The sequence below is a fragment of the Euprymna scolopes genome, chromosome 28 (assembly GCF_053919585.1).
Source record: "Euprymna scolopes isolate OS-2025 chromosome 28, ASM5391958v1, whole genome shotgun sequence".
NCBI classification, from domain to species: domain Eukaryota; kingdom Metazoa; phylum Mollusca; class Cephalopoda; order Sepiida; family Sepiolidae; genus Euprymna; species Euprymna scolopes.
The window spans coordinates 38,731,328-38,755,418 of NC_136509.1; the positions used below are offsets into that span (position 1 = coordinate 38,731,328).

The 24,091-nt window shown below is 30.1% G+C and overlaps 1 protein-coding gene across 22 annotated transcripts in view; it reads left to right on the plus strand.

Moving 5' to 3' along the window:
• Nucleotides 1–21,136, plus strand: part of LOC145249568 (uncharacterized) — a 585,438-nt gene extending 564,302 nt beyond the window's left edge. For all 22 annotated transcript variants that reach the window (XM_080111254.1, XM_080111253.1, XM_080111255.1 and 19 more), the window contains 2 exons: nt 14,190–14,377; nt 19,697–21,136. In XM_080111254.1, coding sequence (XP_079967380.1) covers nt 14,190–14,346 — 157 coding nt within the window. In that variant the 3' untranslated portion in view covers nt 14,347–14,377; nt 19,697–21,136. The remainder of the gene's footprint in view (nt 1–14,189; nt 14,378–19,696) is intronic.
• The last annotated feature ends 2,955 nt before the right edge of the window (nt 21,137–24,091 follow it).

Genomic DNA, 24,091 nt, shown 5'->3' on the forward strand with positions numbered 1-24,091 from the left:
TGTTCAAAGTGGATTTTACACACTGAATAAAAAAAACAAAAAACAAATGTCCGTTTATCGCTTAAGGAGTAAAGAGGCTTAAGTTGTAAACAAATGACTAGGTGTATCAGAATTTTTGTATGAATTTTTGACACCCATAACACAAAACTGCAAATAAAATATAAAAAACTCGTAATTTCTCTTTTAAAAGTGGGTTGTTTTATTTCTTTATGGATTATACTTCCAAAATAAACTATTAAAGTTGTATAAAAAGTAATAGAAATATTATTTTTTTATTTTTTAAAAAACAGTAATGAAATTGAATTTTACGAGCTCAGTATTTTCAATTTTTAAACTTTAAAACGCTATCAAAATTTTTCTGTTGATTCAATTTTTACGATATTTTCAGGGTCAATGTGAAATTTTATGCTCTCTCCAATAAACCGAATATAATATTTTAGACAAACGGTTTTTTTTTTAATTCAAGCCCCCCCCCCCCCCATTTTCAAATGTCTATTAAAAAGTAAATAATTAATTTACTCACCAAAGTTTTATATATCACAAATTGAAGACAAAAGATCAATAAATAATATATTCAAATTTAAAACAAAAAAAAAGTAGTGTTTTTAGAAATTTACCTGTAAAGTCCAAAGTTTAAAACATTTAAAAAAAAAAAAAACATGTTTTTTTTTTGTTTTTTGTTTGTTTGTTTTTTAAATGAAACCTTGGTCCTTGCTCCTTTAATTGAAAAGAAAATTAGGGTTTGAATTATATTTTTCGAGTTGTTATAAGCTTGGAAAGACAGGGGGCCCGAATGAATTCACGCCTCCCATTTTGATATGTCTATTAAAAAGTAAATAATTAATTTACTCACCAGAGTGTTATATATCACAAATTGAAGATAAAAGATCAATAAATAATATATTCAAATTTAAAACAAAAAAGAGTAGTGTTTTTTAGAAATTTACCTGTAAAGTCCGAAGTTTAAAACCCTTCTTTTTTTTTTTTTACCACGTTGTTTGTTGTTTTTTTTTTTTTTTTTTTTTAATGAAACCTTGGTCCTTGCTCCTTTTTAATTGAAAAAACAATTAGGGCTTGAATTATATTTTTCAAGGAGTTATAAGCTTGGAAAACGGGGTGGAATTATTCAATATTTTTCATGAAATTTCTGACACACCTAACAAATGACTTATCTACCACTAACCCTAAGTTCGAGTTGCACTCCCAAATTTAGAGTTAGTGACAGTCATAGATTTTTTATACAATTTTCCAAGAGTGAAGTCCCCAATGGTTAAACGACATGCAACCAGTTAATTGTTGGAAAGACAACTTTTAATAAAAGAAATGAAATAAAAATAACTTAAACACAGTTTCAGCACGTATAAAAGATACTTGAATTTTACTGCATTTGGTATCAGGTATTTTTGTTATTGTTTACAATTTCTTGAATATTAATTATTTTACACAAATGATTGTGTTGTTCCTACTTACTTGCCCCCCCCCCGAGCCGTCATTCGTGATTTTACTTATTTTTACTAATTTTTAGACGTTTATTTTATTTGTCAGCATGGACCAACTTTTTAAGATGCAGCATATGCTAACACTTCAGCGAAGTTTACTGTATTTATTTTTTAGCAAACATTGATAACAGAAAGTTTTCCACTTTATTTATTGTTTTGCATAATTAATGATGGAAGTATGTTTCCTGTTTTTCTTAACATCTGTTGAAAAAAAATAATTTGTACAGTCTCTTGAAAAAAAAAAAATCAAACTTTTCTCTACTTTCACCTAACTATTTACAATATTCATATAAAGCATTCATCTGTTCTTTTTATAATATAAATTTCGTTTTCAAGAAGAAACGTTTACTGCCAAATTTCTTTTAAAAAAAAGGTGCAAGTTTTCCTGAAAAAAAAAAACAGAACTTTCACCTAACAATTCATGGTAAAAAATTAATTTTTTGGGGAAAAAAACAACAACTTTTATTGATAAAAAAAAATTGCAAAAAATAATAAAAGTAAATAAACGAACAAAATGCAATTTTTCTTGAGGAATGTGTTCCATTTTAACAAACTGAGCCACAGCAACGCGTGGTCGGGTACCGCTAGTATATATATATATATATATATATATATATATATATATATATATATATATATATACACTAGCAAAAGTACCCATCGTTGATTGGATTCAAAAACAGCCAACAGAAAATGGACTCTGATTTATGAAAGTATGATAAGTTATGAAAAGGAAGGGTTGTAAAGAGATAGCTTCGAATTTGGGGGTATCAAAACCAAAGCAAAATATGATGAAAGTAAAAATAAAATAGATAAACCCATAATTTATTATACCATACCTGTTCACACTGAAACACTTATCACAATATTCTGTAGATCTATATTAAAAAACCTTGTTAAACTTTGTGACATATTTCCATTGTATGGAGGTCAGGCACAAACGAACACCCCCATAATTTTATTATACCATATTTCTTCAAACTGAAACATAATTATCAAAGTATACTTACGCAGATAGATATGAAAAGTCTTTCTTAAAGTTTGTGCCTATTTCCATTCTATGGAGGCCAGGCGTGAACGCAGACCCCACAATTTTATTATACCATCCCTATTTAAGTTAAAACATGCTTATCAAAGTATTATTATGTACATCTATATCAAAAACACTTGTAAACGGTTTTTTTTTATTTTTAAATTTTATTTCCATACTTTGTGGACCAGGCGCGTACACAGACCCCACAATTTTAATGAATCATCATGCCAGATCAAACATACCCATTCCTGTGTCTTGATACATCTATCATTATATGTGATCAGTTTTCTATAATAGTCAACCATATAGAAGCCTATTTGTGACCAGACACACACACAGACGTTCAGCTTTATATTATATATATATATATAAAACAATGGATTAGTTTTAAATGAAAAACAAAACAATTTGGTGCAAATGTTTATTTTTATATAAAGCATAAATGTTTTTTTTTTGTTTTTGTTTTTTTCAGTTTTACTTTATTTGCATTCCTCCTTCAATCAGATGCGATTTAATGGACATCACTTGAAATTGTTATAAGCCCCCCCCCCTTAAATATGATAGTTATGATGTTTCATCAAACTGAGAATTTAAAAATGAAAGGAAGAATTGTTAAAATATTGTAAAAAAAAAAAAAAAAAAAAAAGGTTATTTTTTATGTTTTGTTTTTGTTTTTTTTTTGTTTTTTTTTTAATGTGAATTTTCTTTTGCAGCAAAAAGCCATCAGCGTCTTTAACTGTTAGACGATGGTAGGGTAAGTTTTGTATAGATGGTGTCCAACTTGTTTTTTCTTATATTAAGGATTACAAAAGGCTAAATTTTTGAGCCCGTGAAAAACAAGGAAGCCCGTTGTTAGAATAGGTACTTTTATACCAAACTGATGGTTGAATATGATTAAATTTTTGTTCATTTTTGTATCAAATATTCATAATCCCTAACTGTGCATCGAATAGATGCCACAATATTTAGTTTGCTGCACCTTATTATAACAAAGGTCCATACAAAATTTCAGCTAGATTTGCTTAGTAGTTTCTGAGGAAAATGTGGAATGGATAGATAGAGAGACACAAAGAAAAATATAAATATAGATGTGTGCAGAACAGAAGACTTTGTTGGTTTGGTCACATTAAAATAATAGAGTGCTTGGGTTAGCAAATATAGAACAGTTGGAGCAGCATGGTTAATTGGAAGATGAAGGCCAAGGGAAAAAGGAGGAAGTGATAAACATGGATTTTAGAAAAAAAAGATACAAACCTTGTTGGTTAATTTGAAAGTCAATTTCTAAAAGTTGTCCAACACGTGGCAGCATTCAAAACTGAATATGAGGATTACGATTGTGTGTGTGTGTGTGTTTTTTTTATGCCTTTCGCAAGAATTACCAATTTTGGAATACAAGAGACACTCTCTGAATGGAATTCTTCATTGATTTTCTGCTAATCAATTCTTTGTTTTTACTGACTTAAATTTTATTTTTGTTTCCTTTTGTTTTTTTTTTCTACCAACGAGGGAGAGCTGAGCAGCAAGATGGTTGTTCACATTACATTTAAGCTTCTGCAGGTTAATCAGTCAGTGAAACAGAGGGAATTCCAAAGTCTAATAGTTTGGGGGGGGGGAGAAACTATTTCTAGCATCTAGGGACCTCGAGAGTGAAGGGGTGAGATTTTGCTGCTTGGTGGGTTAGTTGTTTATACAATCGAAAGTAGATCAAGAGTGAAAATACAAAGTCTAGCAGTATGAGAGAAGAAACTATTAGAGAAAGAGGTTTTCCAGCATCTAGAGACTTCTATAGTGAAGGGGCAGGATTTTGCTGCTTGTTGAGTTAGTCTGGAGCATTTACATCAAGGGGGAAGAAGTGCTATCAGTGTGTCAGAGCATGTTCTATTAAAATATGTGTAGAACAGGTACAGGGATGCAACATTGTGGTGATGGGACAGGGGTTGAAGTTTGGCTGATAGTGCAGGGCCTATTAGGTTGGAGACTTCTTGTTGGATCCTGTCTAACTTGAATTTGGAAAAGTGAATTGGCTTCTTGTTTATAGGGCCATTTGATTCAGAGTCAAGCCAGGTTCATCCTTATAAATCTGGCTCATTTCACAATAGCCCTTTACAACAACAATTCAATGATAATATTCCTTGTTTGGAGGTGAAAGTAAAAAAAAAAAAAAAAAGTTTAAATGTTTTGGAATTTCTAAGAACTATAAAATAAAAAATATATATATTTCTTTAAATGAAATTTATTTTCAGAAAAGACGCTTTGATTTCTATTCAGAATTCTCCCAGTATTAAAAAAAAAAAATAAAGAAAATCATGAAATGAAAATATCATAATTTTTACACAGGAAATCATTTTTAAGCGATTAATGGGAATTCGTAGGCATTACAAAAAATTCTCACAAGTTTGAATTATTGAGTTATCACCCGTTGTTTTTTTTTCTTTGTTGTTTTTTTTTTGTTTGTTTTTTTCTCTCTGTTTTTTTTTTCTTTTCTTTTTTTTTTTTTTTTTTTTTTTTTTTATATTGTTTTCAAAATGATGGATAAAACAGCCGCTTTTCGGTTAGTCATAAAATTTGATTTTCTTATTCAAAAATAAAACTACTTGATCAATTTACATAACTTTTGGAATATGATATTTTCGTCTCATACTGAGTTGTGCACATTACAGATTGTTTTCTTTATTTTTGGTTTTTAATAAAAATGGAATTCTGAACAATAACTGACCCTTTTTTTTTTTTTTTTTTTTGTCATATTAACTTTGTAACCCTTTCCCTCTCCAACCTCTGATTGACAGATGACTTTTCAATGAATGAGAAGGTAAGACCCAGTTGCATTTTGAGTAAATAAAATTCTGAATACAGGGGTGTGAGATTTCCACTCTTTAATAAAAATTCTATTTTAATTGCTAGAGCTGCCCATCGATATAAGTTCTCCGTTTTTTTTTTTTTTTTTTTTTTTTTTTTTTTGTCAAAATCCGTTTTTGTTAGATGAGAAAAAAAAGCTGAATTTTGGCAAATTGTTAATGTTTTATCACGTTATTTTTATTTTTGTTATTTTGCTGGATTTTAATTCTTTCTATCTATCTCTCACTTTATCTTTCATTCCCTCTCTCTCTCTCTCTCTCTCTCTCTCTCTCTCTCTCTCTCTCTCTCTCTCTCTCTCTCTCTCTCTCCTTGCTTTTCTTTTCCCTCTTATAACAGATCTTGCTGAACATTTTAATTTTGCTGAGAAGATTGAGACTTCAAACGATTCATGAAGGGGGTAGGACAATTAGATGACTTTTGTTTTAATCAAAGAACGACTTTCTACCGCTATCTCTCACATGTGTACTAGGTGTTGTTTTTTTGTTTGTTTGTTTGTTTGTTTTTGTTTTGTTTTGTTTTTTTGCCTTAATTTGAACTTTCTTAGTTTGGATTTGTTTAAGAAAACCATTTTTTTAAATTTATTTATTGTTTATTTTATTATTTATTTATTTCTTATTTATTTATTTTTTTTTTTATTTTATTTATTTATTTATTTTATTTTTTTTATTTTATTTTATTTATTTATTTTTTTTTTTTTTTTTTTCGCTATTCTCTACACACGGGAGGCCACAACCACTAGTTTCGGTTTCAGCTATTTTAAAAAATTATATATTCTATAATTGACTACTTACATCCCTGTGATTCCAAACAATTTACTTTTACTTTCATATTTAAACTACAAAACTTTTTGGTTGAGTAAATGAATAAGTAAAGTTTTAGTACTTATGTTCTGTACAGGTTACATAACCTGCCAAAAAGGTGCAAAACAGAAGCTTCATTTTTTTTTTTCTTTTTCTAACTGAAAACGATGGCCGATGTTTAAAACGCTAGCAAACAGTAAAAAATTAAGGAAAAATCATATAATCATAATCCAAAACAGCCATTCAATGAAAAAGAGTATGTGTAGTTGACAGACCGTGCTGAAATAATTATTTAGAAAGTCGGTTTTAATATGGGGAGCCAACTATTTTGTAGTTTCACTTAACAATTTAATGAACAAAAGATACTGTAAAAAATAAAATAAATAAATAAAAATTAAAAAAAAAAAAAAGCAAATGGTACCTTTGACGATTGTCAGCTGCTGTGGTTTCATTGGTTAAGCCTTTCAGCACCTTCCAAAGATTTATATAACCTGCCTGGAAAATACCGATTTTTTTTGTCTTAAAGTTTCACTGCTTATCCCCAGTGCTTTATAGCATTAGCAAAATGAATGACCTGAATCATTGCCATGATAGAACACTAGTCTATTGCCCGTTATTATTTCAAGTAAGGCTGTTATCTATTTATTTATTTATATATATATATATATATATATATATATATATATATATATATATATGCCATCTAAATATTGACCAGGCTCAGTGTTTAACTTTGGTGATCTGACAAGAACTGATATGTCAATGTGATTTGGACATAACTGGGGAGGGGGTACGTTGGTAGCATGGAGGATTTCTTTAATTTTCACAAATTTACAGAAATAGATGTTTGTCTCTCTGACATATAAATAGTTGGCTTATTGGATAGTGACATCTAGTTGTAAAAAAGATCGTCATAATTATGATACTGAAAATTCTCTCTCTATAGTTGTAATAAAATAAAATGCCAATAAAATTTTTGCTCACTGACATTCATGATCTTTAATGGTTTATTCTTTTACACATTATACGAGCTTCTGCTACCCAGGAGGGGGGGGGAGTCTTTCTTTTTCATCATTTCATAATGTCTCTTCAGATGTCCTGTTTTTGGCGTCATATCTTGACATGTAACTGTTACTCAAATTTAATTTTTTCATTCCAATGCTTAATTTAACCTTTCGTGGAAGATACCTATTTTTAAACAACCATATTTAGATATTATCATCAATGTGCAAGTATAATTAACCTGCAAGGTGGATTAATTCACAGAAAAAAAAAGAATTCTTGTAAAAGCAATGCATTCCATATTAAAAATAGTTTTATAAAAGAAAAAATGCCCAAACAGTCGGTCAGTTCACAGGCTAAAAAATAGGATATTTCTTCTTCACCACCTCCCATTTCAGGCTTTCTCTCTGGGACATCATTCTAACACGTAGCTCTAACTCTTGAACTTCTAATTGAATTTTCCATTTTTTTGCTTAGTTTAACCTTATATCGATGTATAAATATAATTAACTCCTACTGTAGATGACAGAAAAAAAAATGAATTATTGAAAAATTAATACATTCAATATGGATTGCGATTCTTGCATTGAAAAAGATGAATATTTTCATAATATGTGAATCGAAATTTTATCAAAACTATTTTATGTCAAATACAGATGCATATCCTCCGACTATTATACAAAGGGCAAATGTTTGTATGTATGTGTGCTAGTATGTCTGGCTAAAAGTTATTAAAAAATACAAAACAACCCTCTCCACACACACACACACACACACACACACACACACACACACACACACACACACAGTTGGTATTATCTTTATTGGAATTGCCCTAAATTTAGAAAAAAAATATTTGTTTGAGGATCAGTTGGATAAGTTTTTGTTTTGGTATGTGCTGCAAGGGAGAGAGTAATAGAAACTTTTGTTTTGCTTAGTGTTGTCCAGGAGGAATAAATGTAAATTACCATATTACAGTCTATTTGGACTATTTTTTTTATCAACATAATTTCTATTCGTATTATTGTTAAAGTGTGAATGGAATTGTCCAGCATCAAGAATGTCATTGTATTTTGTTGTACTTTGTGTTGTCCACGAGCAATAAATGTAAGATTACCGTATTACATTTAAAAGAGATAGCTGCAGTAAATGAATTACATTATTATTATTCAACACATTGAAACAAGAGAGAGGAATGGGTTAGGCAGAGATGAAAGAGAAGGTTGGAAAGAAGAGCGAGAAAATGGAGGAAAGGAAAAAAGATCACTAGAGAGAGAGGGAAAGATAGAAGTTTTAATGTAAAGTTCTTACACATACTATTTAACTTTTATTTAGTTTTTTTTTTATGGTCCTGAGCAATGCCGGTTAGCCCTGCTAGTTCTATAATAAAGAGTATGTGTATTTGTAAATTTTTTTCCTAATTTTTTTTTTTTTTTTTTCATCACTATTAGACTGGATTTTATTTCTCTTTTATTTTTCCTCTCTCTCACACTCACTTTATCTTTTTTTTTTTTTTTCTCTCTTTTCCTGTTTCTTTTTCTTTCTTTCTCTGTCTTTGAAAGCTGAAAATATTAATTTTGCCCTGAAGACTAAGACTCCAAGCGATTCATGATAGAAACTAGGGGGATTAACCGTCCGTCTTGTCACACAAACATCAATGAGTATTAAAAAAAAGAACTGTTGGACAAGTTTATTAGAATTATTTGGAGAAATTGAGAATACAAATAACAATACAGAGAACCACTCTCTTTTGCCTTTAATTTATTTCCATAATGAGACGCTTATTTTTTTTTTTTTCTGCTTTCTATACCAATATGTTTTTTTTTTTTGCGGGGGGGGGGGGATGCTTCATTAATGCAGAGACATTTTCGCTTACTCACTGAAACAGATTAAAGGAAAGTAACTGTGTGCAATTATACTAAGTTTTTCAAATATATATAAAAGTGAAATTGTCTGTGTGTGTACATTTCCCTCCCAAACTACTCTTTCAATTTACAGACTCAAAATTTGACATAAAGGGTATTGAGATTTGGGAAAATCTTTTTAATTGGTTTTCGACCAGAAATTTGGCTGTCAAGGGATCAAAGTTCAACAATTTGACCTTTGAAGGCTCTATCAAACTCCTCTGCCAATTTTTGATCTAAACACTTGAAATTTTAGATGTAGGTTACTTGGACATGTATAAAACTTTTTAATTTGATTTGAGCACAAAACAAATGTTATGGGCTCAAAATTGGGGTCAAGTTAAAAAAATTTGACCTCTGCCGTCTCTGCCAAATTACTCAGCCAATTTTTGATTTAAACATTTTTAAATTTTAGATAAAGTGTATTCAGGCATAGGGCAAGCCTTTTAATCAGTTTTTGACCGAAAATTTGGCTGCCAAGCAAACTATTCAGCCAATTTTAGGTCTAAACATTTGAAATTTGACATAAAGGGTATTCAGACATGCAGCAAGCTTTTTAATCAGTTTTGGGGCGAAAATTTAGCTGCCAAGAGGTCAAAATTGAAAGAGTTGATCTTTGCAGATTCTACCAAACTCCACCAATTTTGGGTCAAAGCACTTGAAATTTTAGGTGTAGGTTATGTGGACAGGAGTCAAACTTTTTAATATATATATACATGATATCTATATATATATATATATATATATATATATATATATATATATATAATATATATGCATATACAAATAAAGTTCTGAACAGCACATAGGGCCTGAGCAATGCCGAGCTGAGCTGCTAGTATATATATATATATATGTTAAAAGAAAAATGTTTCAGTTGAGTGACAGCTCAGACAGCTTGCTCATTTGAAAAGGCCTTTGTGGATTGAAATATGTTTAAGATTTGGCTAGATGTTTGGTTATTTTTCTTTCAACTTTTCTTTTTGCTCTGCTACACATTGAGCTCTCAAGATTTCTTATAGAAATTGCTCTATCCTTAACGGACACATTCCATTTTATATATATATATATATATATATATATATATATATATAAAAAGGATGTAGTGTTTACCTGATATACGCAAAGGTAAACTTCAATCTAATATAAATGGCTATATTTATATATAGATAATTTAATCCCAACCGAATAAAAAAGCTCAGTATGCAATAGAGAGTAGAGATTATTAGAAGAGAAAGAAAATTAAAACTGTAAATTGAAATATATATATATATCTGTGGAAATATACTTTATTTCCTTATAATATATACCAATCCTTATTTAATAAGGTCAGTGTCATTACAGAGCAATACAATGAATGAATGACAAAAGTCTGTATTTCAAAGTTCATGATGTTGACCATCTTACAATTTATTCCTTTAATTCAGTTGACACAATTCTTGACAGTATCTGTTTCGTAGCACAAAATCAATCACTTAATTATTATATCAATCAGTGAATCTATTTTGCAATTAACTCATCAGAAGAAATAGCAACAATCAATCCATCAAAAGGAAACAATGCGTTTTGACATGATTAAAATCTGAGAATTGGAAGAGAAGCTGCAAATATCTTATGTTTTCATTACGCCATGTTGCTATTTCTTCTGATGAGTTAAGGGCAAAATAGATTCACTGATTGATATAATAATTAAGTGATCGATTTTGTGCTACGAAACAGATACTGTCAAGAATTGTAAATGTCAACTGAATTAAAGGAATAAATTGTAAGATGGTCAACATCATGAACTTTGGAATATAGACTTTTGTCATTCATTTTTTATATATATATAATGAATGAATGACAAAGTTCATGATGTTGACCATCTTACATTTTATTATATATATATATGTAAAAATCTCATTCAACTCATTCAAAGTGTGTGTTTATTTTTCATCTCCATGTAATTTGCTTAAATCAAAACGTGGATTCCATGAACAAAGCTTCTTTCTTAGAACTGAACGCCTGTGGAACTCTGTTCTGTCTGCCTGCTTCCCACCTGACTACAACTTGGATGTGTTCAAGTCCAACATTAACAAATTCCTAATGAACCGCCCCCTTAAGTAAACACTTCATCAAATCTCCACACTAACGTAATGTACTTGCAATAACCCTTATCCCTAAGTGGCTTCCGGGCCTTACTGTGTAAAAAAAAAAAAAAAAAATTTGCACACTTATTTGTTTGTTACTCTTAATCAATAAACATCATATACTAAAACAATTTTCTTTTTAAATTTAAATTTCACAAAATAATTACAAAATTAAAGTCGCTTACATTAATTTCTCTTCATAAACAACTCTGCCATTATTTTTTTTCTTTTACATTTAGGCAACACCGGCTACGAACACCAAGTGAATATGTTTATTGAGGTTGTAATGTTGTATATGCAATTCTTTTGTGTCCATCATTGTCTTGTTGACACACCTCAATCACCTCAATGGATGATCATTAAGGCTATGACAACAGCATATTCTTTCCCTTGTTTTGATTCTCAGGTATATATCCATTGATATCTTATATGTTTTTATGTAGAGTGATGTAGTTCTTGGTTGATTGTGTCTAACTGTGTCAGATATATACTCGAGAGTAAAAACAATGAAAAGAATATGCTGTTGTCATAGCCCTAATGATCATGTCTCTTTGTAGTTATAGAGATGTTAATATTCTGTAATAATGGAACCAATTCAAAAGAACAACTCCGTTAGTTGTGCTGGGTTTATTTTTATTTATTTCCATGTAAATTTATCGATAATAATGCAGATGAGCACTGTGCTATCATCAGAATTTTATTGATAGTTTACGTAAAACGTCAAAAGGTGCTGAAACAATGAAATCGAAGCAGCCAACATCATTTAAGAAAACATTTATTTGAATCATTGGTTTAATATAAAAACAAAATAAATATCTCAATTCAAACAAAAACAAATCATAAAAATGAATCAAAAAAATTTATTTGATATCAGTTATTTATTTAAAAAAAAAATTATTTATATTTAAAATTACCTTATAATGATTTTTTTTTATTTTAATTTTTAAGTTTCATAAAATTGTTCAATAGGAATTCATTGTAGTTTCTTTATGATAACAAAAAAAAATTGCTTTATTTATTTAATTATTTATTTATTTTTTACAAGTCATTTTTCATTGAATTATCTTAATAACAGAAATATATTTTTTTTCATTTAAAATATTGATCAGCATTTTTACACAAAGATTAAAAAAGACAAAAATCACAAAATTTTAGTTTGGTATTTTCTGGTGTTTTATGCAAACTGCCTGGAAAATTCCAACGATATAGCATGGCCTTTATTCTGCATAAATACAGATTTACCAAATTCATTGAGATGATTGCACTTTTCTGGCCATCCTCTATAGGAGTGGTGAAAGAACTTTGAAAGAGAGGTTTGAACACTTCAAGAGGTAGGATCTGTTTCTTTGGGGAGTTTTGTCACATAGACTTTCTGCCATAATGCAACTTCCTGTATACGTTAACTTAAACTCTAATGGGAAATTACTTTTTGTTATTCTAACCTTACATGGAAAATTCCATTTTTTTTTAACTTACCTACATCGAATTTTGTTACAAATTAGCATAATTTGTGTTTTTGGTAAGATATTTACATATTGAATAAAAATCGTATATTGAGTCAGATAGAACTAATATATATATATATATATATATATATATATATATATATATATATATATATATAAAGTGTAACCCGGATATAAGAGACTTCTTATCCCTCCTCTCCCCCCCCCCGGGGGGGGGGCTACAACTCTCTTATATCCAGGTTACACTGTACATTAACACAGGCTCTAATTTTTGGACCAGAGAAAACCTCTCTTATAACCGTTTTCCTTATATTCGGTTCCTCTTATATCCGGGTTACACTTATTTTTTTATTTAAGAAATGGACAGAACTTTTTTATAAAGCAGTTCACACATTGCACTTTTGGCAATAAGTGACTCATTTATATACATCATTGAACAAATAGAATTTTAGCAAATTTTGCAAGAACTTTTAATAGTTCTAACAACTCTCGGAGTGAATTTACTTAATAAAGATGAATTTTTCCTTTCTTCGGAGTAATTATGCAGTAAGCAATATAATATCTTGTAGATTTTAAAAAGAAATTATTTGGTGTCCAATGCGACCGAATTAGTTGATATCTTCAACTTTTAACAAATGGTAACTTTTGAATTTTATTGAATAACTAGCAGGAAGCAGGGGTGGGTAATGACACGGACTGACAACCTGTATGTGACAAGTTCGAGGCTAGTTCATTCCATAAAAATGCTTTCATCAAACCAAAAATTGATCTTGTTTCATTTGCAGAAATATATATTATATATATATTTAAAAAAAAAAAAATGGTTATTCTTTTTTTAAATTTATAACCATTAATTTTTTCCAGATTTTTTTTTTTATCGGTGAGGAGGGATCCATTTTTTTTTTTCTCGTGGAAATTTGCAGAAATATATATTTTTAAAATCAAAGGTGGTTTCTCTTTTTTTTTTTAATTTGTTACCATTAATTATTTTCAGATTCTTTTTAGTTTTTTAGTTTTTTCTTTTGTGAAAATTTGCAGAAATGCATATTTTTTTTTTCAAAATCAAAAATGGTTTTTCATTTTTAAAATTTTGCATCATTAATTTTTTCAGTTTTTTTTTTTTTTTTTGTGGTCTTTTTTTTCTTTTTATTTTCTCCAGCCGTTTATGAAGAATTTGCAGAGACTCTACCCACAAGAATTTCAAATAAGTATTAAACCTTTTTCTCTCCCCATTTTTGTGTGTGCGCGTGAGTGCAGCTGTAACTCTTTTTGCAATTCACATTCTGACTGCATTGTGCGTTTGGACATTCCTCATAAGAAGCCCCGTTCTTCTTATCCCCTCCCCTGTCATCACTAACAAAAGGATTGAGTTTTTCATGTCTGCATTTCCAGGTCGCATGTTCATGCATACCTTTCCCTCCTCCATTGACCTCTCCTATTCATTTGACCTTGTTCTTCTTGATGTTTCTTTTTAATGATTTTTTTTTTTTTTTTTTCCAGTCGTGCATCATTCCCAAGCGAGACCAATCGTTTAAAGTCTCGAGACAACAGTTTCACTTTCGAGGCCGGAGAGTCTCTGGCTGATGCATTCAGTGAAGAAATGTTGGCCTGGTACGAAGGCCAAGATGCCATAAAAAAATATCCGACCTTTGTGTGACACTCAAACAAAAAGATCATAGCATTTTCAGGTTTGTACAAGATTTTTTCCTTTCCTTTTCTTTTTCTCTTCTTTTGTTTTCTTTTTTTTTCTTTTTTCTCCTCTTTTCTCTTTTCTCTTTTCATCATAAATTTTTAGGTATCTGATGCAACGATTCCAATATTTTTCCCGATTCCGATATGATTACCGATTCGGGTTTAAATTTCTGCTTTCGATTCTTTGTAAATCTCTAAAAAACATCTCCAAATGTGTAGCTATAGAGTTGTAGGGGGCAGGGATACCGCAAATACCCATGTAATTTGGGCATATATTTTCAGAAACGTAAAAGTACACTTATGTGATGCGGTGATCTGTAGATTTTAGTTTTAGTTGAAGATCTATAAGTATTTATCGTTAGTAAAAAGTGATTTAAAACAAGTTTTAATTAAAGACAGAATTGAAACAATTGAATCGTTTTTAGCCTCGGAAAATAGGCAAAAAATTTTCTGATACCCTAGAAAGTTCTGATTCTTCCTATTCCAATTAGTCATCTCAACATTAGTGCTTGTGCAAGTATAAGGTTCGACATTGTAGGTGGAGTCGTCTGGACGGTTTACAGAAAACACTGAATGTCTTAACCCTAATACAAAAAAAGTCATGAAGAAAACATTTGTTTATTATTTAAAAAATTTAAATATTTTTTTATAAAATATAAAAAGAATATTTGTTTTCTGTCAATTGTTTGTTATTTAAAAAATAAATATTTATTCATAAAACTTTAAATGAATGTTATTTTTTTTTCTTGATTTTAATTTTCTAAAAGTTTTATAAAAAATTGTCCAATTATTAGAGAATATTGTTTTTCATTTTTCCATTAATTTTTTTTTGAATTTTTGTACTGACAGAAATATATTTTTCATTGAAAAAAAAGAATTGGTCATCATTTGAACCTTCCCCCCCCCTCCACACACACGCAACATATATTGACGAAAAAACTAAAAGGAAGAGGTTAAGGGAAAAATAAAAGAATTTGTTGAAGATTTAAACAGTGAGAACAAAAATTTACAAAGGGTGTAAAGGGAGATAAATCCGGTTTTAGGTTAATCTAGCTTTTATGCTGTGTAAATAATAACCAGATTTGAGAAATAATAATATATTATTTTGCTCAGAAAATGATTCCTTACGACTGGGTTTTATCCCAGGAAAAATAGGCCAAAATCATAAATAGCTGAAAAGTCACCCCAAAATAGTGTTCTTTCTCAAAGCTGATTTAATAACTGAAGTTATGACGCTATTAGCATGTATTTATAGCTGTTGTGGATGGAACTTTCTAGAATTTCTAAAATGGAACACTGACTTTCTGGAGCACTCAGAAAAAGAATACTTCTGTGTTCTAGAATTGTAATCTCATATCATCTGACTCGTGATTCGGATGATTAGTCAAAGAATTTATTTATGAATTGATGAATGGAATTTGATTACTTATCAGAATAATTTATAGCAAGTATTTGTTGACATTAGACTTGAATATGAATGTTTTAGCTTAGAGAAACTGTCACGTGGTCAAGTTAGGCACAAGAAGAAAAGTTCTTTGCAATTGTGATAAAAGGACAAATTGTGCTGTGAATGTCTTACACAGGAATTAGAGATTGGAGCTCAGTCGAATTCTTTCCATGGAAATAGCAATAGAGTAGAGAAAGACTAGCAATGTCTTTTTTGTGAGAAGAGATCATCATTCACTAGATTGCGAACTCAATCAAGAAAAAGCACTTGGAGTGGCACTTTCCCAGGTGTGGCAGCAGTACTCCATTTTAGAATGTACCTGAGTCTTTGATAAATAGATGAATCCATCAAGAGCCAAGTACTTTCTGATGCAGTTGAATGATCCAACCATTTTACCAGCAATAGAAACGGATTGGATTTAATTTTAAAGTTTTAATTTTATGGACTTCAAATCTAAAAAATTAAAACATTTTTTTAAAAAAGAAAAAAAAAAAAAAATTCAATAATATTGATGTTTGAACATTTCATTGACTAATATTCGTGGTGTCTCTGTCTTCTCAGTCCAGGGTTATAATTGAAAACAAAATCCTATACTAAGATAAAACAAAACTGTTACTTACTTATTTATTTATTTTATTCAAGGAAAATCTTGCTCCAAATCTAATGGTGATATTAATTTTGTATTATAGTTTTATGATAATTTTGTGTGGACCCTGGACATCCATGTAAAAAAAATAAAAATTAATGCATTGGGTTATAGACAGAAAGCGGGCATATACAAGCTGCTTGAAAATATCTATCTATCTATCTATCTATCTGTCTATCTATAGATGTTATTTATTTGTTTTTGTTTGCAATACTTTTGAATGAATTCAATTATTTAAACAAAAGTGCGTTTTTACCTAAAGCAGGTTGGAAATAATTTTCCCTTTTACCAAATTGGTACCCCCAAATGGAGAGTGGCATGTATATTGTTTAAAATATAATTGTCTACTGATATGTGTTTCATCGCCTACAACTCATCAGAGTGGCTGAATCTAGCAACAGGAACCCCAAGGTTAGAAGCCTAGGTTATCTCGCGCGACTGCTATATGTATCGCATTCATGTAGATGTTATTTATTTGGTTTTGATTATCAACATATTCTAATATAAAACCTACATAAGAACACTCCCAGGCACACAAGATCCTTCATGCAAAATTTAAAAAAAAAAAAGACCCAGCTGTTTCTGAGTTTATATATATATATATAATGTATCTACTATTATATAATAGGAACTTTGTGTGTTTGTTGCCTATGAACTCAGAAACAGCTAAAACGTTTTTTGTTTTTTTTTGTTTTTTTAATTTCACTTAATGTGTCTGGGAGTGTTTGTATGTAGGTCTTATATCAGAATATGTTGATAATCGAAAAAATCTGATTGAAGATTTGGCCAAAGTTAATACTTTTCTACAACCTAACATCACAAGTGCATTTGAGAAGTTTTATCATACCATATAAAATCAACTGTAAGTTCTTTTATAAGACATGGGCACATTTGAAATACATGTTCCTTATTAGAGCACGCTTGAACCATGATACTTTATTTTTGTACATTTAACTTTAATTCAAGTGATTATATGAAAATAATTTTATAACTTGAACAGTTGTTTCCTTGATAAGACAGGGGTGAGTTCGAAATGAATGTTTCTGTTGAGAGCACAACTGAACCATGATACTTGACTTTTGCATTTTAAGTGAAGCCATTATTTAGAGATAATTTTATAAAATCAACAGTAGATTCTTTTACAGTGCAATGTAGACTACAATGTATTGTGGACTAAGTCATTGCAGGGAGGCATGCAAAACTTCCTCTCGGTACACAGCAGAAAGATGGGGTTCCTAACTAGAGAAGGCAATCAATTGATTTGATTTTTAAAAAGCGATTTCACGGATTTCGATGACAATAAAAGTATGGGAGAGTAGAACACTTGTTCACCCTCATTCACTCCCGGACAACGTTGAGTCTCCCTGCTAGCATATATTAAAAATATATCCCAAATAAATATAAATAGCGTTTGTTTGTTTTTTTTTCTTTGAGGCGGCAAACTTTAAATTAAAATAAATCACAGAAAATTATTTTTATTAAACAAATAGGTGGTTTATTTCAAGGATTAATTTTTGGCATTTATAATTTAAATAAAATTTAGTGCATGACCCTCACACGGTTTATATGTATATGGCATAATCTAGAAGTCCAATTTTTCAGAAACTTTAGACATTAAATTAGGCTCTATTTAGGCAATAACATGTCAGATGTTGTCTTCCAAGTGGTCTATTGTGGCTGGTTTATCAGTATAGACATATCCCCCAAAGAAAATAATTTAATGGGTTAAATTGCATGAACAATGTGGCCAGTTAACAGGTTAATTGTGTGAAATTATTTGTTCATTAAATGTTTCTCTCAGTAAATTGATTGTATCATTTGCTGTTTGGGTGTCTGTCTTTTTGTGATGAATTGCTGAAATAAGCTGAACTCAAAATAACCAATAGTTGCCAAATCTGAAATTATAGAAAATAGTTGTCAATTTCAAGTTTGACGCTTCTAAAAAAAAAATTCATACATTCCTGTTTGTCCTTTCCATTAAAACGGTAACCTTATTTGACTTCTGCCCCCCCTTCTTTTTTAATATTTAAGAGTTCATGTTCATCATTGTACTTGTTATTTTTCCATTTCAAACGTCTACATTCAACTGATAAAAAATTGTGTCAAAATGCACTTATAAAAGAATTCACATCAACCGGAAAGCAAAATCTACAGCCAGCCTCAAACTCCACTCCTCCTCCTCCTCCTCCGGAAGTCTGGCTCTGTTTCCTGGACATTACAAATCTGATCACACAAGTTTGAATTATTGAGTTATCTTCCCTCGTTTGTTCCAGATAGTGATGCAAGATAGCCCCTTTTTGCTTACTCAAAATTTGATTTTTCTTATTTAAAAATAAAACTACTTGATCAATTGCATTTTTGGAACATGACATTTTCATTCTATCATGTACGTACTGTACCACAAAGATTTTTTTCTATCTTTGTTTTTCCATACAGAATTCCTTCTGTAATCCTGCCACCCCTGACTGATTTTGGATTTTTATTAGTGGCCACTATTCGGCCACCCAGACATTGACCACTCAAGACATACACCTGGAATAGCATTTAGACGGTCTCCATTCATGTAGGCTTATTTCTAGATAACCCTGGATATTGCATTTCTCACAAAGGCCAATCCCATTCATTACTTATTTTTTAAGTAAAGATATCTCTTAGCAGGTTGAACTCTAGTCAGAGATAATTGTAGTTCTGTGTCACCCCTCCATGTTCAAGCATCTGCCACTGCAACGTTTGCCATTCGTATGCACGAGTAAAACATGTTCTGCAGCACGTGTTTACACCATTATTGTCTTCTCTTTTCCTTAAAGTGTACAAATCTACCATCTTGCCATCCATCAATCTTGTATGAATGGCGATTTAGTAGGTTTGTACGCAGAGGAGGCAGTGTTGCCGCCTACCATATCTGTGTAATGCAGCTGGTTTCAAACACTTAGATTGTATGAGGACGTAAACAAGTTTGAATAGTCTCTTTATATCGCTTGTTGCATTGTTTTTTGTTTTCTATTATTTTTCTCGCATTACCAAAAGACATCACTCATCTTTCCACGGTTCTCCCGCTCTCCAATCATTTAGTTGTCATAGGCACTAATACACATGATACTAAAGTATTTCATTATATTAGAGATGTCATATTTCTTACACCTGAGCAATACCAGCTACTCTTTTGGCTTCGTAAATAATTTTGATTTTTAACCAATACTTTTTTTTTTTTTTCCCCCCCAGGTAAATTTGCAGGAATTACTGCACGGATGAGGAAAGCAACGTCATGAAATGTGAAATAATTTGGACAAAGTCTTCCGCCCTTGCAGGTTCTGGACCCTCGGATTTTGAGAAGTTCTCACCTTGGATCCATCATCTTTTCAGATTCTTTGGAAATTAGATTTTCAGAGTCTTTCTGCTGAAAAGTTAAAATTTTCATAATGCTGAGGGAGTTTAAAAAAAAAAAAAAAAAGAAAGTGCAGATCAACAAACTACATCTGGATTTTAAAACCAAGCTTTTTTCGTAAATTTTTTTTTTTTAACCATTTTAACATTCTCTGTTAAAAGGTTTGGTGGTTGTCCAGAATCCTATTAAGAAACAAAAATACAGAAAAATCTTTGATGTATATACCCATAACTAAACGAAATTATCATATTCCAAAAATCATGTAAATTAATCAAGTATTTTTTTTTTATTTCAAAGAAAATCATTGTTTAAGCGATTAATGGGAAATCATAGGCATAACAAAACTGATCACACGAGTTTGAATTATTGTTGAGTTATTTCACTTTGCTTGTTCTAGATCGCGATGCAAGATAATCACTTTTTGCTCACTCAAAATCTGAGATTCTTATCTAAAAATAAAACTATATCATTAATTAACATGATTTTTGGAATGACATTTTCATTCCATCACAGGTACGTACTGCAAAGATTTTTCAGTTTTTTCATACTGAAAGAATTCTGGACAACCTTCAAGGTTTTTCGTACCTCAAGATGAACGGATTTTTTTTTTATCATTATTATTATTATTCTTAATTTTTATGGCAGAGCCATGAAAATCGGTTTCTCTATATTTTTACCCACATTTTGGTGGGGAAAAAAAGAAAGCAGCCACAAAACTAAAAATTTGATTTTATGATTTTTTTTTTTTTTTCTTTAATAGAACAAAATTTACTGCAGTGTGAGAAAAAAAAAAATATATTTTTAAAATAGCCGGTTGTGAACAGACATTTGTTTAGGAAAAATTCTATCAAAATTTTATAGGCAGGGGAGGGGGGAGTAACAAACTGGGCACCCGAATGTTGAGATGGTGTTGTTGAATAAAACTCGCACAAATTGTGCATCCTATTATCAGAAGATTTCGCTGCCAAATAAGCAAACTTTGTTGAAATTATCAGATTTTAAGAATACAATATTTGTTAAATTATTTTGTCATTTGTTTTATGTTCAATGCATGGCCATCCCTATCACAGGCCGCGAGAACTGTCGTTTGGAGTATGATTGTAAAACTTGCCTTTAGTCAGCAGTTTTTTTTATTTTAGCTGCTAACACATCACTTTCATTGCTCCTAGAACATTTTATTTGAAAGGATTCTAATCATGAGTAAGTACAAATTCTCTTTAAAAAAATTTTTTTTAAAATGGTAAAAATAAAAAAATAAAGTCACTCGTTAAAATATGCATCTGTTTTTTCATTTATAGGAATTGATGTTTGTCCAGAATTCCTCGTATATTAAAAAAAACATTTTTTAAATCTGTAATGATGTATGAACCCGTGACAAAAACAAAATATCATACACCAAAAATCACAAATTGATAAAGTAGTTTTATTTTTTTAAATAGAAAATCAAATTTTATGGCTAAACTACAAGAGACAATATTGTGATGCAATCTTGGAAAAGAGTTTGGAAAAAAAAAAAAAAAAAAAAAAAAAAAAAAATGGAAGATAATTCCAAATAACTCAAACTTAGATTCTGAAAAGAGATTCTTAAGAGGGGGGGGGGGGCAGACATTGGAAAAATTCAAATCCATAAAAAATGATTTTATTTATAAATTGGTCAAGTAGTTTCTATTTTTATGTGATTTGTGTTCAATCTGTTCTTTCTATCAGATACATACTTTTCTTTATTTTTGATTTTAATAAAGGAGTAATTCTGGACAAGGCCCTAGGAATTTATCAATCATCATGGTTTTTTAGTTTGTGTTTTGCATACCATATTACCTCTTTTTCTAAACTGCTACATCAGTTATCTTAAAAAAAAAAAAAAAAAAAATGTTGCATGGTCGCCAGGCTTGTTATAGGAATGACCTTGATTCAAAATGTAAAGAAAAACAAATCTTTCCCAACAAAACATTTTTTTTTTGCAGACGATCCTCTTTATTTATTTATTTTTTCAAATCTGAAAGCGCTCAGAATAAACAAAGATTGCAAGTTTATCACCAACAGAAACAAAACAAAAACAGGATTTTGATGGATAACGCTGATTTGTTCCTTTTTAAACAAAGTTTTTTCCACCTGTTGTGATGATGCAAAAGAAGTCTTTCACCAAAGCTTTTTTTTTATAAAGAAAAAAAAAAAAAAAAAAAAAAAAAATTGAAGTTCTTATCCAGAATTCCTCCCATATTAAGAAAATTTTTTAAAACTTATATTGTACAGCTTTGTGATAGAAAAAAATATATTCCAAAAATTATGTGAATTGTTGCAATAGTTCTATTTTTCTAAAGAAATCATTTCTAAGTGAGTAATGGGAAGTCACAGGCTTTACAGCATAAATTTTGCAAGTTTGAATTAACCCTTTGTTTTTTTTAAATTGTTTTCAAAATGGTGGAGAAGATGGTTGCTCTTCTGTTAGTTATAAAATTTGATTTTATCTATATATAAATAAAACAATACGTGTCTGTAAATATCTAACAGGTAAACTCTTAAACTACTGATCACATAACACTAAAATTCTCAGGAAATAATATTCATGCATCAAGGATGGTTTACAGCAAGTAATATCTTTGTTTACATACATGAATAATGCATACAAACATCGGCAAATTTACATTAACGCAGAAATATCGGTTAGTGGTTAATGCGCACACTTAATACAGAAAACAACATCAGGCTGGAACGCTAGATATTTTGATTTAAATTTTAGCTGATTACACTAACTCATTTTTTTTTTAATATCGTATTAATAAAAAAAAATATGAAATACATAAATTTTATTTGCAGTTTTGAATTTGTAAATACAAAGACAAACCTATATATATATATATATATATAATTTTTTTTTTTTTTTTTTTTTACAATCTTATATTTACTTTATTTCATATATATTTTTAAGACAGAGGGGGTGGAAAATAACATACGGACCATGCTGAAATAATATTTAGAAAGCCATTCTTAATATGAAGAGTTTTTTTCCTATTTACTTCTAATTTAAAATAATTGTATCAGTCATGAAGAATTTCTCCAACCGAGAACAAAAAAGTTAGCACAGCATCAACAGTTACTACACTTTAATCTTAGTCAAAAGACCAAGTAGTTTTCTACTAGGCATTATTTCCTCCTTAAAAAACAAATAGAGGTGGGGGGGATGAGATCGCTGGACTGCTGAGAAAAAAAAAACAGGTAGGTTCCTCCCATGTATTATCTCTATTTTTGTGTAGTATTAGTTAACATTGACTATGCGTTTCTCAATCCAATTTGTTGATTGGTTTATTGTAAAGCAAGTGTTGCCTAATCACTAACTGCATTTTGAAATATTTATTTTTTTGAGTAGCATGAATTTTAAATCAGATGCTTTTACAGTATAGTACCCATATGAAAAAATATAATTGATAATGAAACCATGTATTTTGAAAAACTGCAGAGTCATTTTCCAGAAGTGACATCATTTGTCTTAAAACCATAGTGTTTATGATGGTGGTGGAGGGAATAAACACCATTATGTTGCTATTAAAAGTACTCTGGAGGTTGCCAGAGATTACCAAACCTTTTAGGTGGGGTGGGGTGGGGTGAATTAGTGTCTATTCATTCTCCCAAGCACTACCACCACTTTTTCTGTTTATGGAGAGGGGTCAGTAGTGAACATACCTGACATACAGAATACAGCCCATGCTGAAATAACATTTAGAAAGCCATTCTTAATATGGGCGGGTATGTTTTTAACTATTCTGTACTTTCATCTAACAATTTTATAAATAAAAACCTGTCATACGGAATACAGACACTGCTTAGATATTTAGAAAGCCATTCTTAAAATGGGGAAGGGGGAAGCTATTTTTTTAAACTACTCTGTACTTTCACCTAACAATTTATTAAAGAAACTCACATACAGAATACGGACCGTGCTGAAATAATATTTATTTGGAAAATCTGCCGAGTTCTATTCTAGAAATTATATAAATTTGCTTAAAATTAGTGTCGGTGTTGGGAAAAGAAACAGTAAGGACAAATTTTCTGTTGAAGCAAGCATTGCCTAATCACTAACCAAGACTGTATTTATTTGGAAATTGTAATGATTCATCTTCTAATAGTGAATTCATTTTTCTTAAAATTATGATGGCCTTGGTGGGAAGAGAAATTTTACAATACCTGTTGAGAATATGCTAAATTGTTCCATATATATTTACATTACCTGTCAG